Genomic DNA, 18,002 nt, shown 5'->3' with positions numbered 1-18,002 from the left:
TAGGGAATACTCACACACAAACACACATTAACACACACTATTCTCACACACTAGTTGGTCGTGAATTTCAAGCTTAGGAATTGGAATTTTTTTCAATTTTTCTTCAACCAACAAGCTTAGCCCATCATCACATTACAAACCTTGATAAATTTAGCCACTTTTCAGGCCATTAAACACAGCAATCCATCTCCGTTCGGCCTCCGTTTTCTCACGCGTTTGTTTGTCGATATTTCGTGTGTTTTAACGTAAAGGCGTGTCTAAACCTTTCCTTTATGGATCTATCATGTTATATACTGCATTTGTATATAAAATATTCATGAAAACTCATTGGTTTAATTATATATATGCTAGAACTTGATTAAAATTCGCTGCTACGTATGGTTATGTTTTAAGATGTGTTCAAGTGTCATTAGGTGGCCCATGATGGGGCAAGAGGCTGCTGGTGCAAAATAAAGCAAAACTAGCACACAACCGTGCATAGGGAGTAACCAAGGCTTTGGCATCAGGTTGGTGGTTAGGCTGGACCAGAGTGCATGGCTAGGGTCTAGGGGGGGTCTTAGGGTCCAGGGGTAGTCCTGATATGGTTTGGTTAGGGTCCTGTTAGATGGAATGGCTGTTGGACTAGGGATCGTGACACCATGTAGAATGGAGAAGCGCGGCTGATATGCTTGCGGGATGTGTTGTTTAAGGGGCCGTGGTGTGTCAAGGGCTGGACCAGAGTCTTAAGTGGTGTCTAAGGGTCAATTATAGGGCTTGTTTTAGGCTTGGTTCAAGTTAGAAGCGATAAGAAGTCATATGGAACACATAAGCGTCATAACATCGCTCTTTGGGAAGCTTGTGTCTATTTGGTACGTTGTGCATCGTACGGGGTTCGGGCTTGGTTTGGGCTGGTTTAGGGCCTTGGGCAGTGTCGAGTCCCAAGTCGATTGGTACGTCCTAAGTTGTTCTATTTAATTCGGGAGTCGTATGTGTCTGAATGCACTTTAGGGGCTGTTTTGGATATAAATTTTAGTATGTTAGGGCAGCATATCCGAGGATGATCCAATGAGGTTCACAATGTTCGTAAGTATGTATGATATATAAAATAATTATTTTAAGGTATGTTATTTGTTTTGTGGCCAAATTATGTTACGGGTTTGGAAGCCGAATTACGTGTCCGGGGACCTCTCCAAACTCTTCGGAGGAATTATGTTAAGTTAAGGAGCGGACATCCAATCCAAGGTCTGTGATGAACCCTACCGGCCTAGTGCTGTTGTTTAGTTTGATAAAACGGTTTATGTATATGATTCACTTTCATTGAACAGAACTCTACGCAAAATGATTTATGATTACGATTATGGTGATGAGCACGCAAATATGATTTTATGAAATTGTTTATGAGGATAAGTTGTGTTATACATATTTATTTTTATATTATGCTATATACGAGCTTTGTTAATTGCATGGATTATTACGTATTACTTGTTATTCACTGTTTATGCATGCTGAATCGTTAAACTCACTAGACTTGATCGATGCAAATGATGTAGTTGAGGAGACGGGAGGCGGTGACCAGTGAGCAGGCTCGAACTGGTGGCAGTGCAAACCCGAGGACTTTGTATTTCACGAGTTTGATTATGCTCATTTTAAAACTATTTACTCATCTTTTAGGCACTGGTTTTGGTGACTAATATGACGAATTTTTATATTATGTTACACTTTCTCAAATTATGGTAGCTGTTTTTAACTTGAATTTTTTATTGTGATTTTCAAATGATGGAGGTTTAATAGTAACTTTATTTTAAGTACGAGTGGTGATCGTGGTTTATTTTACGACTTATATTTATAAAAAATTATTTAATAAGATGATTTTATATTTTTTCGCAAATATTAAAGTAGTAGTATTTTAAGACACGGTTCGTCCCATTATTCATCGATTGAAATTTATATAATTTAGGCACATAATCATTGTTTATCCGTCGATGATGTAACAAAACTAGTAGGATTAACATTTTACGCATATTATTAGTCTACCTTTAAAATTGTCATTGAAGTCTGCTGCATTTGATAACTTTTGATAGTAGATTTATTTGTCCAGACATATGTTTTGAGCATCCACTATCTAGATCTTTCGACTTCTAGGGTTTACATCATGCTAACTTCAGCCCTACATCACATAAATTTCCCTCCAAAACATATTCTTTTTACTCGAGACAAGGAATAGAACTCTAGCCCGACTATTTAACGGAAGGAGTGGAGATACCCTAGTAAATAACCTGCATCCGGGTCATCTCCAGTATGAATATAGGATAGCCTAGAAACTGGAGCAGCCCTAACCCATGTTCAGCAGGAGCTGAGTTCATCTCTAAGCATAGGCAATAAGAGCCCGGGTAGTAGTAGCCCGGATATTAAAAGCCAAGGTAAAAACAAGTCAGAACAAATGCTCTACCTCCAGGATATTTACCTGGACATTCCGGTACAGGTGTCATGTTTGAGCTCACTGGTATGGGGCACCATGACTTGATCATCATTAGGAGGTCTTTCAGTGCACGCAAGAGTGATGTGACTTGATCGAAATAGGTATGGGTTGTCAAACTTAACAGTGTCAGTAAGCAGGGCATGGGCAACCATCCATCATAAGTAGCAGTTGGGCACTGAAACAAAGTCCTCATTGACTTTCCTCCTATAAATTTCAGGTTTGCTTGATATTAATGCATTCAGATATATACTCTTTTGCTAAGAAATATTCATTATCTCAAAAACATACTTGACTGACTCGAGAGTCGGAGTGGCTATGTCGGAAAACCTTCCAGCGCCCCCACTAACTATCTCTATTATTTTAAGTGTGCAGATATTTCAAAAGCTAAGGAGAACTCTTTTTCCTGATACACCAGAATACGACCCGGCAAAATTGCCACCTATCTCAATCCCAATTCACCCGATTATCATCATCTGTGATACATTCACATACTAAGATTGACATCAAACGCGATTAGAAATCAGACAACAATTGGAAGAATAATATGACCCAAGATATAGTATCAATTCTCCCTTATTCAAAACCTATGTCGGGATCATTATTATGGCTATTTTATTTCACGTTGCTCTATTCATCTGGACCTATATGGAGAAGATATTTCAAGAATATCACTTTATATTTTTTGCGCGTCCGAGTTTATTTGATCTAACAATTTTAATTAAAATAAAATAAGTCCATTTAGAAAAAGCCAAATTAGGAATAAAAATCGAAAGAAAAATTTTAAATAAGCCAACATTGTCATCTAACTGTTAAATTATCGACGAGGTTAATATCAGAATTTAAGATTATATAAAATATGTTATGGTTATATATATATATATATATATATATATACACATTCTTTTCTACATTTAATCTGTTATAAATTTCAGGTATGTGATTAATGATTAACCCTTGCGTGAATCTTTTATAGTGGAGCCACTTTTACCAGTAAGCGAATCATGTACCAGCCCAACTACTATATTAATTATACCCATTAGTTCATCAAATAAAAGAAAAGGAAAGAAAAAAAGAAACAGAAAAATAAATTAACATGGAGGGACCATAAGCAATGTTTTTTTTATCTCAGCGTACACCAATTCCCATTTTCTTCATAAATTCAACAAATACAGGAAAGACACAATAAACACAATTCGGAAACCAACGGTTGAGTCACTAGTGATGTCTAAATCGGGGAGAGAAAGTGTGCCCGAGCAAGTGCATATTCTTTCCCAGCAATCCAAACCCCAGTTTGCGACCATGATATGTCGTCCCATTCAAGGTTCTCCTCCAACACCTAACCCAAATCAAAAGATATTCCGTATATAGCATTCCCCACCAAAGAAATAATAATTATTATTATAATAAAAAAGTATAACATTTACATTCAGGACAGAAAAGACTGGCAAGAAATGTTTACCTCCAAATATTCAATAGGCAATGGAATTCCCATGTTCTGCAATATTTTTTGAGGAAGAGGTCTTTTACAGCGTGACCATCGGAATACATCCACCGTGGTGCTCTCACCGTCCGAAACATTTCTTTCACCGTTAGAATGATGTGAGTTGTAAGTTTCTGTTCTCCCAGCTTCTGATCCATGTAGATATGGTGTTGCTGGGACCTTGACTACCTTCTCCATATTAAAGCAAAGTTCATACCTAAAAGACAGAAAGAGGTTCGAAAATTGTCAAAGCGTAGTGTAACAGAATCTATATTGATAATCCATATCACCATAAAGATAATAATCAAAATGCAAGCAAAAAATCACATCCATTAACACTGAAACAATAAGAAAAAATGACAGAAGAAACAATAAATTTACATGATTAAGAACTTGGAAAAGAGATAATCAACATCTAGAGCAATTATATTTAACCAACTGGTGATAGGATTTCCTCAGAGCCTTCACAACTTGCACAAGAGGCAAGTTGTGACTGTTGGTACGTGGCTATGAAAATCTAATAAGAGACCAGAAGTCACAGCAGAACTAGCTGGAAAAAACTCATGGAATAATTTGCACACATACACAAGGAGCTTTGCTCCTTCGATTCATGCGTGTGGATGAGTTCAAAACAGAGGATAGGAGTATCATATTAGCTTTTGACTTAAATAAATATATCCCCCTAAAATACTTTTTGCAGAAACATAGCATTATCAAACAAATTGCTTGAAAGCGCTGCAAGAACTTTAAACACAAGAACTAATTCTAGTTCCTCACCTTTGCGAATGAGTTTCTAGGTACAGAACTTCCCCCTTCTTCAGGCGCGAAGATGTAAAGAGAATCTTTTTCAGTCCTTTGTCAGCAACAGCACTTATGCTGTATTTAAGCCTAGAAATCCACCAGAAATCAAGAATAAGTGGGAAAATCAAGTAATCTATGAAGTCTATGAGTACCATAAAACATACCGAGTAATCTAATAGTAAAAAAACCACACAAATTCCCTTAATTGGGTTAAACAGGGGTAAATAAGTCTATGAATTTGAAATGTGGATTACCATAAAAAGTATAAGTGGAGAAGGAAAGTTAGAAGTTCTAGTAGATAACACCACAAGATCTACAACCAGCTTAAAATAATGTAGACATCTCATTCCATAACTAAAGCAAAGTAAACATATACAAATTCTGGAGTACTGGGACGACCGCCAAAATATTGTGGAGATAACAGTTGAAATTGCGAAGAAAGTGAACATGTAGCAGTATCAAGCAATGACTACAGAAAAATAATAACAGTTAGTAAACATACAGTAAAAAGGACAGCTGAAGCATAAAATAAATGTACTTAAAAGGCTAATAAAAGTTATGGAGTTCATTTCGCCAATTACATATTGACAACCACAATGGTTTGTTAACTAAAAACTACACATCCTTAAATTCCGAGGTTACCAATTACTGATAATTAATTTTAAAGGTGAAAATTAAAAATAATGCATCATTACCAATGAAGAAACAAACTACCACAGTAATGTTGTGTTATGAAGCCAAAGGAAGTGGGCTCAGAAGAAAATGGCAGGCCCGTTAGCAAGAACATTGAAGATGGCAGACCCATAATGAAGAACGTTTACTTTAGAAGATTTAAGAAGGCCTGTGAAGGAATTAAGGAAAAAAGAGGACGAGTGAGGTAGGGAGTTAGCATTCTATTCTGTTATTTACTTTCGCATAAAGACTAGCCTAGTGCTAGGGATAGTGGAAGAATATTGTACACCGAAGCAACTCGGGGATAATTTCATTTAAAATTATTCCAGTCCATTTCATCTCATTATGAACATCATTTTCTTGAATATTATCATTCTTATTTCTACTCATTTGCTGTCCATGATCCTCCATTTCATCTCATTATGAACATCATTTTTTTGAATATTATCATTCTTATTTCTACTCATTTGAAGAACATAACAACTGGTCCGACAGGACGAATCGAGAGGGGAGGATCATGAACAGCACTCATTCTGAAGCAAAAATGGAAACATTGGAAAAATCGATACGTAACATACAAGACAACATCCAATCCAAACTCTTACTGAGACGATGGGTGACTTTATGGAATTTAAATGGGTGGTGGAACAACAGCTGCAAGCAGATATGGAGAATGGGAAGGGGAATCGGTCGAGGGAAAAAGAATCGCAACAACAACAGCTGCAAGCAGATATGGAGAATGGGAATGGGAGTCGGTCGAAGGAAAAAGAATCGCAACAAGAATCACCCCTCCAGCAAAACAAATTGGAGGAGAATGAAATGATTAGACAATACGCTGAAGAGCTTAGGCAAATTATTAAGCAGATTGACATACCAGGCTTTGATTGGGGTGGTTAGGGAGGCCGATCAATGCTTCGCACTCCATGGAACGGCCCCGAATAATAGGTTGAAAATTGCTCACATATGTATGGAAGGAACAACAGTGCACTGGTATCAATGGAATACAAAAAAATTTCTGTATATAAGCTGGGAACGATTCGCTGAGGAGTTGATGAGGGGATATGGTGGTCGTCAATCCATGAGCACATTTGAGAACTAGCATCTTCGAAACAAGGGTAGCAGTATGTGCAGGATTACAACAAAAAGTCTGAGGTTCTTCTTGCCAAATTGGAGATCTGTCAGAGAAGCAGTGCACGGGGTATTTCTTGAATGGGAAGCGGGAAGATTTGAAGCAGAGGATCAAGATACACGCACCACGAACCATATTGGAGTGATGGATTTGGCTAAGAGGAGTTGGATGGATCTCCGATGGGCCGTCGTTACCCTAAGTACTCGATGGGCCTAAGATTGGAGGGAATAGGGGAATTTTGATGGTTGGGCTTGGCGGGCCCAACTACCAGATTCAGAAAAATATAAGCCAATGCCCTTTGTGCCTATGACTGCCCATAACATTGCGGATAATTCAAACCGTAGAACACCTAGCCCTAACTTACCAATGAAAGGCCTAATACAAGTGGGAGAGGAGAAGGGAGCAACCGAGCAGGTAACCGAGTTCCAAATCAAAAAAGGTGAGGGCATGATTTATTCTCATAAAGGATTGTGTCACAGATTTGGAGAACCGTATCATCCTCTCAACAAGTGCTCACATAAATCCATGCATGTGACAGTTGTGGCAGAGGATGAGGACGAAGGGGAGGAACACAAATAATCTGGTATGGAAGAAAATGAAGTGAGAAATCACCACTGTTTTCCAAACCGGACCGGACCGGCCGGTCGGACCGGTTCAACCGCGAACCGGCCTCCAGACCGGTCCGGAGATAAGGAAAAAACCGGAAAACCGGAAAAAACCGGTTAAAACCCGGTTAAACCGGAAAAAACCGGAAAAACCGGAAACCGGAAACCGGTTAAAACCCGGAAAAACCGGAAAAGTGGTGTTTATTTGGATATTTGTTGTAATTTTCATCTTAAAAACTAAGTAAAAACTATAAAAACATAAATAATCAATATTTTACTATTTTATTTATTATATAAAATAAATAAAATATTAATTTTATTGATCGGTTCGACCGTTCGGTGGAACCAGTTGAACCGGTTGAACCATTTTTTAAGGCTTGACCGGTTCGATTAACGGTCCGGTTATAAAAACACTAGAAATCACGTGCATGCAACCGGATTACAACACGCAGGAACTTCCCTGTATTCTGTTGGGGGAATAACTCAACCAAAGATAATGAAGCTGAAGGCGAGAGTTTGTGCGGAGCGAGTGCAGTGGCAATGACCGATAGCAGTGCCAACCACAATTTCGTTTCCGAGAAAATGATTAGGGAGTTGGGAGAGGAGGTGGATAACAGTGTGAGTTTTACAGTGTGTTTGGGTGATGGTGGTAGAGTGGCTTGTCACAAAGTGTGTAGGGAGTTGGCAGGTAGATTTGGGAGTATGTCGATTTTAGATTGAGGGTTTTCAGTTCGAGATGGATGGCGTGGACTTAATACTGGGGGTTGACCGGTAACAAATTCTAGGGGATGTCGTGACTCGTGGTCAATTGGACCAAGATGGATATGAAATTTCCCTTAGGCAACTGAGAAGTGAGATTGTAGGGGGATTCATAGTTGAATACAACAATTGTCTCTTACATTCTACGATTAAGATGGCTGACAGAGATTTATGTGGGGCAGTTTATCCGTATAGTTTACTCAAACTAGAAGTCCCATCTCTAGAAGATTAAGTAGACTTTAAAAGACAAACAATAATCCAATCTAATCACTAATTATTTGGAAAAGATATGTATTTCCCCATTCAACATCAAACAAAAAACATGAATGAATATGGTAATAGAGATAAGCTTAAGAAAGTTATCAACTAAAAGATGAGCGTACACTTACCAAGGTTCCATGCAGAGATTGAACTGAATTGTAACTTCACGCACAAATCTTTGTTGGCGCAATGCGTTCTTGAGCGTGAAAACAGGAGGCATAGAAACAATGTGTTAAGTGAAATTCAATTACATGCAACATTGTTAAGTGAAATTCAATTACATGCAAAAGTCGAACACCAAAATTATACAAACAAAGCAACTTATAAATAGATCCTGCTAGTGACCGAGGGTTTGTAAAGTTATTACAGATCAGCCTGATTTTAATAGAATCTGGAACTTAAAGAGGGTTGAGAGAGACATGGAATTCAAATAATTGACATTTTCTAAAAATGAGTCCTGGGGCATGCAAGACATTTCCCAATAAAAAGAATGAACCTTCAGGAAAAAAAACTGGTGAATATCATGCGCTACTTCGCATGTCAAAGTAAAATCCGACGAACAACAAGCAAAAGAACCATTACATGAAATCTAACTACATGAGCATCAAGCAGCTTTGACAAATAGCATATAGGTGTACATCACAATGGAAACTTGTGGACAGTTATTGGATCCGCACAAAATGCAGTCAACATTAAAAAGCCAATACCGAAGCAGCAGCCCTGGTAGTCATCGTGCGCTCCACGGCCACCGGAGCTAAAGTAGGCTCCATAGTTGAGGAATGTGTAAGACAAGGTTCAAGCTCGATGATCCCACCACCTTTCTGCCATGCATACAGAAATAAAAAAAAAAAATTTGTTCCAATCAAATTGACAGGAGAATAGAGTTCACAAGCAGGTATTGTGAACCAACCCCCCACCACATCCCTGGAGACGATAGGAACACTCGGATATAGTACATAAAATACATTACCTACCTTAACGATGCAGCATCGCTCAACACGATAACTGCAGCCAATTGCAGCTCCCCATGCACGTGACCGAACATTATTCCTCAATGTAGAAATGTAACCTTAAAAATGTAAATGGTGAGGAATCAAATTTATCACGAAAGACAAATACCACTATGTGCATAGAACAATGACACTAAACAAAATTATGCCTCATGTCGCACATTCCATTTTTATCCATACTGTCATATACTATACGTAAAGCCTCAAAAGAATTTCAAAGATGCATCCACATGACACCAGTAACCATAAATGTCGGTATGAAAGATTATGGAAACATATGCAGAAATCCAATATGGTCCATGGTTGTTGTCAGTCTCGTGACCGGACCCAAAATCGATAAAATGCAGAAAACAATATGAACACCAGCTTCAAGTGTCCAATGGATACTGTTTTCACCATACAATTAAGAAAATAGAATTCATCCCCTTCACTAACGCTGATATATAAACAGATTTCATCAGCACAACATGGGCGTCCTAAACTGAAAATAAAAAATAAAATAAAAAAGAAACATCAATATTTTGAGAACACAAATTTTAGGAATCAAATATAGTGATGATTCCTAGGTGAGTCAGGAGCTGAAAAATATAGATGAACTGAGATACATATAACAGGAAAAAAAAAACATCAATATTTTGAGAACACAAATTATAGGAATCAAATAAAGTGATGATTCCTAGGTGAGTCAGGAGATCAAAGCATAGATGAACAGAGATACATGTAATTGTTCAAACGTCAATCTAATGAAACCCGTGTTTGAATGGGTAGGGTTCCTCATAACAGATTCGAGTGTAAAATGCAAAAGAAAATTCCCCGTTCAACAATTAAAAATTCAGTAATCACACTGTTCCACAAGAAAACAGCTATTTCAGTATTACCAAAAAATCCAGTTTTGTTCTCAATTCCATATTTAAGAGAGGCAGAAACGAGAAATAAAGTGTAATTCCAAAGATAAATGCAGCTGGTCGAGGGGATAAAATGAAGTGTCAGGTAGGATGCAGTCTCGTGTACTGCATATCTTCTTATTAGCTGAAACCATATATGAATGAACTTCAAATTGTTTTGGACTATTTATACAACCACCTCTATCCAAGGAGAAAGGAAAAATTGTAGTGTCACAATTCAAATCTACTTGTTGACTGAATGACTTGATATAGAACTATGTCTAAAAGAGTTCAATATTTTACAGACAGGATATTGTTTGAACATACAATCTTGCGGAGGTAAGACTCGGATAGTAGCACGTAGCTCCTGAGCAGCAGATGGAGGAGGAGAGGCAGTTGGGCGACAATAGCCTGCATGCATAAGAACTACAAAGCAGAAAACTGCATTAGTCAATCAATATCAGAAAGATCTTGTGGGGTTTTTAAACACATAGACTGCAAATAGCATAAAATTAACACAACATATACCAGCCACCAAATCAGAATCAACAGTATATACATCTGTTCCCCACAGCTGCCCACCCCTCACCTGCAAAGAAATTGTTTCTAGAAGTTGAAAAAATGACAAAAAATGAAAAACAAACAGCAGAATCAAAATAAAGGAAACCATATCCTCAAGGAACTTAGGATCTGTAATTACGTTCCAGTGTTTCGGGAAAGTATTTCCCTGAAATATATTTCTGGAAATTAAGTTGGGGAATGTGAAGCATGGTCAGTTTTTTTTTGGAAGGGAACATTTTCTATCATAAGTTTTCGAAGTTACAGGTTATATCTACATGTTATGAAGTTCAAAGGCAAATCGATTCTCATCATCTCGAAATACATGGCCTCACCAAATTTTCATTCCATACATTGCTAACATTAATACATATAACTCAACATTGAACTAATATGTTGGTTTATTGTACAGACATATGGATGTGCACAAACTAACAAACGTTAACCAAGTCAAGATAATCCATTTCAAATAAAAGAGGAGTACCAAGTTAATTCAAATGCTCCAAGGAGAACTTTTTTCCTCAATCTATGTCATCCGCGGAAGATAGACCTATCTTGATTAAACTCCTATTTCTCTTGTATGTTAATGAAACAATTATATAGATACATCATGGAACATCACAGTCCAAAGAATCACAAAGCTAAAGCACGGAGACTATAAAAAGCTAAAAAAAATTGTCACCAGAATTCAAATTGACGTATGTGTACACCACCTTATTACCAGATAATACAAATACTAAATAAATGGATCATATTCTTACTTGCCGATTAGTAGCAGTAACATGTTCAGCTGGTATCCGGATTTCCAAAGTAGGACCATTTTGAGATGCTTCATCGGCTGGAGACGATTCATATTCCTTCCACAGCCTTATCAGCTCTTGCATGCACTCACCAATTTTATAAACAACACAGGACATATCTGGCTTACCTGAAAATTGACCCAAACAATTCATGAGCGATAAAATAACATAAAGGAAGATTTTGTGTCTTGGCATTATCCAGTACCGAACAGAATGAAAGGCTGGGTAGGCTACTGATAATTTTTTCTGATTAGAAAACAAATGCACCACTGAACTTATAAATACCCATTAAGCCTAAATAACGAAAGTACAGATCGACTGTCAAATAAAAGATAGTCTGTTGGAGTAACTGTCAAGTCAAGATTAATCCAAAGACCAAGGAGTGTGTGCAATTAATAAAAGATTATCAGTTTCCTTGAACAAATGGTCAGATTACTTTTTGCTTGCTAGCAACTCAAATATCTCATGAAAAGAAGATTTACGTTATATGCCAGAGCGCTAAACCAAATGAATGTAAAATATAAATATGAAATCAGCATTGCATTGGTCAGTTTGATAGATGAAGAGCATCCAAATAAGTAGTCTTTCTCCACAAATAAATGATTATTTTCCAAGCAAACATCTTAGTTATCTACACATTGTTGACTAAGAAAGAGAAAAATGCGAGATAGAGTAACATTTGTCAATTGAAAACCTCGTTAACATGAAAAAATAATGATTCCAACTCTACTTAAATTATCTTCATTCATTTCAAGAATTCATCCTCCAAGTGCAATGTCTTGGGTAGGTATACGGTTCAAATTTCAAACCCAAAATAGGAAAAAAAAAACATAAAGAAAATGTCTTCACACATTTCAGTGGCACACAACATAGTGAAAGCAAAGGGAGTAGACTTCCTGTTTGATAAAGCCAGTCAAGATTTACAGATGGAAAAGGTAACATACCTTGAGACCTGCATAAAAACATGGAAAAACGGTTAATACAAATTTTTCCACCAAAACCAAGGATAAACATCACATTGCTTCATCACAACAGTAAACTACACCTACAAAAGATCAACATCAAAGAAATTTTCAAGCATAATGTAAACAGCCATTGAAAAGGATGAGTCCGGGTATAATATTATTACTATCAGTGTCACATCAACTGTATGAAAAGTCGATGAAAGCAAGCATAATAAATAAGCAGACTAATGATTAAGAGAATGAAAGATGTTGAATGATAATTTTCCAGATATTTATCTAATTAGGAATTAGGATTGAGTTTGTTTATGTTTAAATATGAATTCATTTGTCATCAGTTTATCTTCCAGAAGTAAAGAGAGTTGGGTAGATATCACATATATCCCGATTGTTCTGCATCAATGAATTTTACTTTCATATCACTGCCTACTTTCACCATTTATGACAAAAGAAGACAGTGTTCACACTCCACCAGTTGGGATAGAGGAGGAGATAAACTTAAGGGTGAAAAAAAATCCACTTTTAGTTAACAACATTTTCCTCATATAAATCTTGACATTAGAAATTCGATGAAAGTAATAAAGCATAATAGAAGGAAAATATCAACTTGCTGGCTTTATCTCTGAATTAAATAAATATTTTCTTTGTTTACATCAGAGACTCGGTAATTTTTTTGTCTTACAAATGTTATAAATTGTAGAGTACAATAGATCACTAATTCAGTACAATTAACAGGATCAAAGTAAACTCACTGCTGAGTAGATTTTAGAAATCGAAAACAAGGGGACATGCATAGAAGTGGGAGGAGTTGTGTTGATGAGAGAAACGGCGGTTCCATAGGGTGGGGAGACGAGCTATTTGACGGCAGACTCCTCGCTCTGTCTCAAAGCAGCCCACTCTGAATCCCCTTTCCCCTTGGGGAAATCTTACACGAAACCACCTCAATCAGCAGCAAACGCGTGCAATAAAGTTAAATTTCCTTTATGCACTTGGTTGTGTTCTTACTATTGTGACATAAATTGTAACGCCCCAGGTTCGATGACTGTCCTCACTGTACCAAGACGGGTCTTTCCAGCGTGCTTATGTTCTCACTCACACGCACTCTATGAAACTTCTCAGGGGGTCACCCATCCCAAAATTGCCCCAAATCAAGCAAGCTTAACTTTGAAGTTCTTATGTGATGAACTACCGAAAAGAAGATGCATCTTCTTGATATTAGTAGTACCTATCAAATCTTTTAAGCCCTCTTCAACTGCACAGTCTCATACCTGAACAGTTTCGAATCTCTCTCCTTTCTTGTGTAATATCCGTTCATCCATATTCCCTCCGCCGAGAAACCTGCCAGGAGCCGCTCACTCCCCGCACTCTTCGGCCCCGGGCCTCACATAAATGTTTACATTAAAATTCGGCCTAGGCGTCGAACGACCGCACCGAAAATGTGCTAGTCGGGGAGAGGCGCCTGAAAAATTACCTTTTCTGGCTTTTTTTTAAAAAAGTTTTTTGGACTTTTAATTTAAACTAAAAGCCCAATTAAAAAAGAAATGAAGTGTAATTTTTTTTATAGGCCCTAATCCAAAGTCCAACAAGAAATGCAATTTCTCGGTTTGTCGTGACACACCAAACTTCATCTTATTATGTTGATGCCATGGAATTCGCAAAGCGGTGCCTAGGCGGCCTAGACGATGGTCTGGCGCCTGACTAGCACCTAGCGAATTCTAGAACCTTGGGTAGCCATAACGTCGGTATAATCTGATTTGATGTCTATATTTTGTTTACCCTGCTAGAAATATGTTAATAGCATTAGCAATAGTCTTCAATATGGAACTAAAACCACTAAGAATGGTACACACTTTTTTTATGTAAGAATAAAGGTGTATTCCTTTAATAAGTCTCTTTCTATTTCCATAAAATAATTATTCTACACTTACATAATGTAAAATACATGAAGATTAGGATAATCCAATGTGTCACGTCCCAAAAGACTTGAAATAACACAAATTCATTGCATCACCCCGAAAGCTGTGACAAAACATAATCCGTGAAAATATGACACCATTGACCTTCACCACATATATTGACTGCTTTACAAGAATGGAAAGTAATTGACAGTATCTAACAGCTTTAACATTCATTAATGTAGCTACCAATAATAAACATGTCGTGGATTATTAAAAACATATGTTGATGGTTTTCTTATGATTGAAAACTGGCACTCGAGAAAAATGAATACAGATATTGTATCATGCTTTTCTAGTAACTCCACGTGCTTTTTGCTGGAATAACTTCTAATTAAGAAGATACGACACATCACCATAATCTATTAGACAACACATTTGGATGTTCTTGTAATTAGATCTCGAAGTAAAATGTCGAGTCTACCCTGAACATAACAATCTAAACACAAGAAAATATTCAGAAGGATATAACAAACATTCTCATGATTCCATATGTCACTAGATAAAATGAAAAAGGCATACCCTTCAGTATCATTGGTACAGGGCCTAAAACGTGGATCACGGCTTCCTGTCTGAGGACTGCCTCTTGGTCGAAGCATCCTTTTTCGCTGATGAACTCCAGAAATGAAAATTTCTTTTTCCCTTTCAGTAACCACATCAGAAACCATGCATCCTTCCTCAGAATCTTTATCATAATACTTGCGTTTATCAGGTTTTTCTGATTCTACATCTGCATCTCTTTCCTTCTTCCTATCTCTTACTTCCCTGTCAGTCTCTTTCTTCGGTAGCTCTGAACTTGAAATGTCTTCAGCCACAACTTTTCCAGAATTATCTACCAATTGTTTCTCACTATGCGAAGCCTCTTTCTCAGAGACATTCCATGACTCCCTCTTTATATGATCCTTCTCCCTTTCGTTCAGTCTATCCTTGTCTTTCAGAGGATCTTTCTTTTCGGTTCCCCACCTCTCGGATTCTCTTTCATCCCTAAGTGAAACTTTGTTCTCACTGCCGCTGTTACCAGGTTGCAATATGTTCCGACGATCACTTCTATCTCTGTCCCTTTCCACCCAGTCACGGTGCTTCAGTTCTTTCCTCTTCCGATCTTTGTCTTTGAAGATATCATCCACTTTCATGTCAACCTTGTTCTCCCCAACTGCTTCATGAGTTTCAGTAAAGTCCCGCCCGTCAATAGTTGAGCCTTCCTTTGAAGTATCAGCTGGTCCATGAAAACTTGTACGAGATGGATGCCAGATCTCTGCATTTCCTCCAGGGGCATCATTGTAAAGTTTTGGTCGGTGTTCCTTCAAATCGTTCCAACTCACGTGACTGTTAGATTCATTGCTACCATCCTTATCCAGCTTTGCATCTCCCTTAAGTTCAGAAGAAGCATCCTTTTCATGCTTCACATCTTTACAATCATCACTTCTGCTATTATATTTATCACATTTAGCGCTCTGCTGCAATTCCCTCGATTCAGACTTTATATCACGGCTCTCAACCATGGGTTCCTTGACGCTGTCTTTTGAATCCCTCAAATCCATCCTGCTCTCTGAATCAACACGCTCAAAATGAGAATCATTAGATGTTGACACCCTAAACAACAGATTTGGAAGCATAGGTGTCGATAAATTAGGGATCGTGAATTGGCATTTCCAATAAATTAGAATCTGTCACTACTATTTAGGCTAGATTATTGCACGAATTACTCTTTTATATCCTATTTATTGCACACATCTTTAACAATACTGAGAAAAAATATTTTCTCACCCAAGTTTTCTCCTTCTCTATTCATCATGGCATAAAGCCACGGCTCCATAACCAAAAAACAAAAACTACGGTTTGTAAAGGTGCAAAGCAGCCGCAGAACCCTTCATCAACTCGTTTTTGTCGCGCTCTTCCTGAAAACCACAGCACCCTACGCCAGCGTTGTCGTCGCGCTTCTTCTGTGGTGTTGCGCTGCCGATTCCTTCGAACAAGTGACGGTGGTCTTGTTCTGCGCCAAGATGCAATCTTCTTTTATAAAAGCCCATAAGCCCAGCATCTCACTATTTCAAAAAGCCCAGAAAACATAAGGGAAAATGGACTTAGAAACCAGTCAAAATGGGCTGCTTGACCCAATTCGATCTGGAAAAACCAAGTTTGGTTTGGAGGTTTTTGGGCTCGGGACAAATGAGGCTAGACTCGATATCTGACTCGAAAAAATAATCGATGTCGGGTAAACCGTCGAAACAAAAATAATTATTAATAAAATTGACGAAACTGGAATAAGAGACTCACTAAATGACAATAATATCAATATTGTCATTGTAATCTCTAATGTACATGAGTTTATAACTAGAATGGAACGAAAATCTCAAATAATTGAAAGGAAATCTGAAAAATAAAGCTAATAGCCTGTAATTATAACGAAAACATGCACTAAATTTAGAAGAGTGAGTCTCATGTGAGACCGTCTCACGGATCATAATCTGTGAGACGGGTCAACCATACCCATATTCACAATAAAAAGTAATATTCTTAGCATAAAAGGTAATACTTTTTAATGGGTGACCCAAATAAGAGATCCGTCTCACAAATACAACCCGTGAGACCGTCTCACACAAGTTTTTGCCAACTTTAGAATTCAGAGCTATAAAATTTTCACAGAATATTGCAGTGCTGTAATTTTTGTTGACGATTGTTGGTGGTCCTTCAGTCTTGGTTCCTTGTGTTTTTGTTAGCTGGTTCCACGCCTATGAGCTCCCAACCTGGATCATGGACCGACTTGGGCTTCACTAGTGGGTTTCCATCTTTCGAGGCCCGATTATTTCGTCAATAGTTGGATAAATTTTTGTTGGGCCTGACTTGGGGCCTAACAATATCATTGGAGCGTGAATAAATTTGAATTAAAAGAAGTCCTTGATTAAAGGTTATGTTTTAAAAAATATTTTTGAATGATATATTTGGAACATAACATAATTAAAAATTAGTTTAAAAATAACTTAATTCAACGTCTAATTTAATTATATTTATTATTAGTAAATGGCCATTTTAAAGGATCCTCCAAACAAATTAACAAAATTTATACATGATTTTTTATATTAAAGTAATCCGTTGACTCGTGTGTGTGTGTATATATATATATATATATATATATATATATATATATATATATATATATATAGACACACATACACACACACGAAAAACATTTGGTAATATAATCGCCTTTGCGTCCACGTGGTTCACAACCCCGAGGTGGAATGCATATCTTAATTTGAGTCTCACGCATAAATTCTTGAAATTCTCAATTATCCCAACCACTCTAAACGAGTCACTCACCTTGTGAAATAATATTTTATAAATTTCGATATATTGTTTATCACCGTACTCATCTCTGTACCCACTAATGAGATATTATTTATTTATTATATGTGATTAAGTATATCTAACTTATATAATGAGCACGATGATGAGTACACGTGAGAGGGCCGATCCTAACAATATTTGGGCATGAGTCTAACTTTTAAAAAGAAGCCTCCGAATCATAATGTGTGTTCATATTTGTTTTAGTTTCATAGCAATTTTTCAAATTAAATCAATACGTTAAAGACAATATAAAAACTAAAGGAATAAAAATATCAAACATGTCCAAAATGATCACTAAAAAACAACCCGCCTACAGTTTT

At 37.2% G+C, this 18,002-nt stretch overlaps 1 protein-coding gene across 1 annotated transcript; it reads right to left on the bottom strand.

Annotated features, from left to right (window-relative positions):
• Positions 1 to 3,558: 3,558 nt before the first annotated feature.
• LOC140803060 (uncharacterized) lies at positions 3,559 to 16,095 on the bottom strand. The gene is made up of 11 exons (XM_073158751.1): positions 14,857 to 16,095; positions 12,362 to 12,369; positions 11,379 to 11,545; positions 10,588 to 10,648; positions 10,387 to 10,485; positions 9,140 to 9,234; positions 8,873 to 8,986; positions 8,294 to 8,361; positions 4,716 to 4,826; positions 3,918 to 4,155; positions 3,559 to 3,794 (listed from the first exon to the last, which is right to left on the bottom strand). Exons 1-11 carry the CDS (start codon positions 15,948 to 15,950, stop codon positions 3,684 to 3,686), a joined length of 2,166 nt encoding a protein of 721 aa, XP_073014852.1. The 5' UTR covers positions 15,951 to 16,095; the 3' UTR covers positions 3,559 to 3,683.
• Positions 16,096 to 18,002: the final 1,907 nt, after the last annotated feature.

Source organism: Primulina eburnea, chromosome 10, assembly GCF_022965805.1.
Source record: "Primulina eburnea isolate SZY01 chromosome 10, ASM2296580v1, whole genome shotgun sequence".
NCBI classification, from domain to species: domain Eukaryota; kingdom Viridiplantae; phylum Streptophyta; class Magnoliopsida; order Lamiales; family Gesneriaceae; genus Primulina; species Primulina eburnea.
This window is presented reverse-complemented; position numbering and strand designations above follow the sequence as displayed.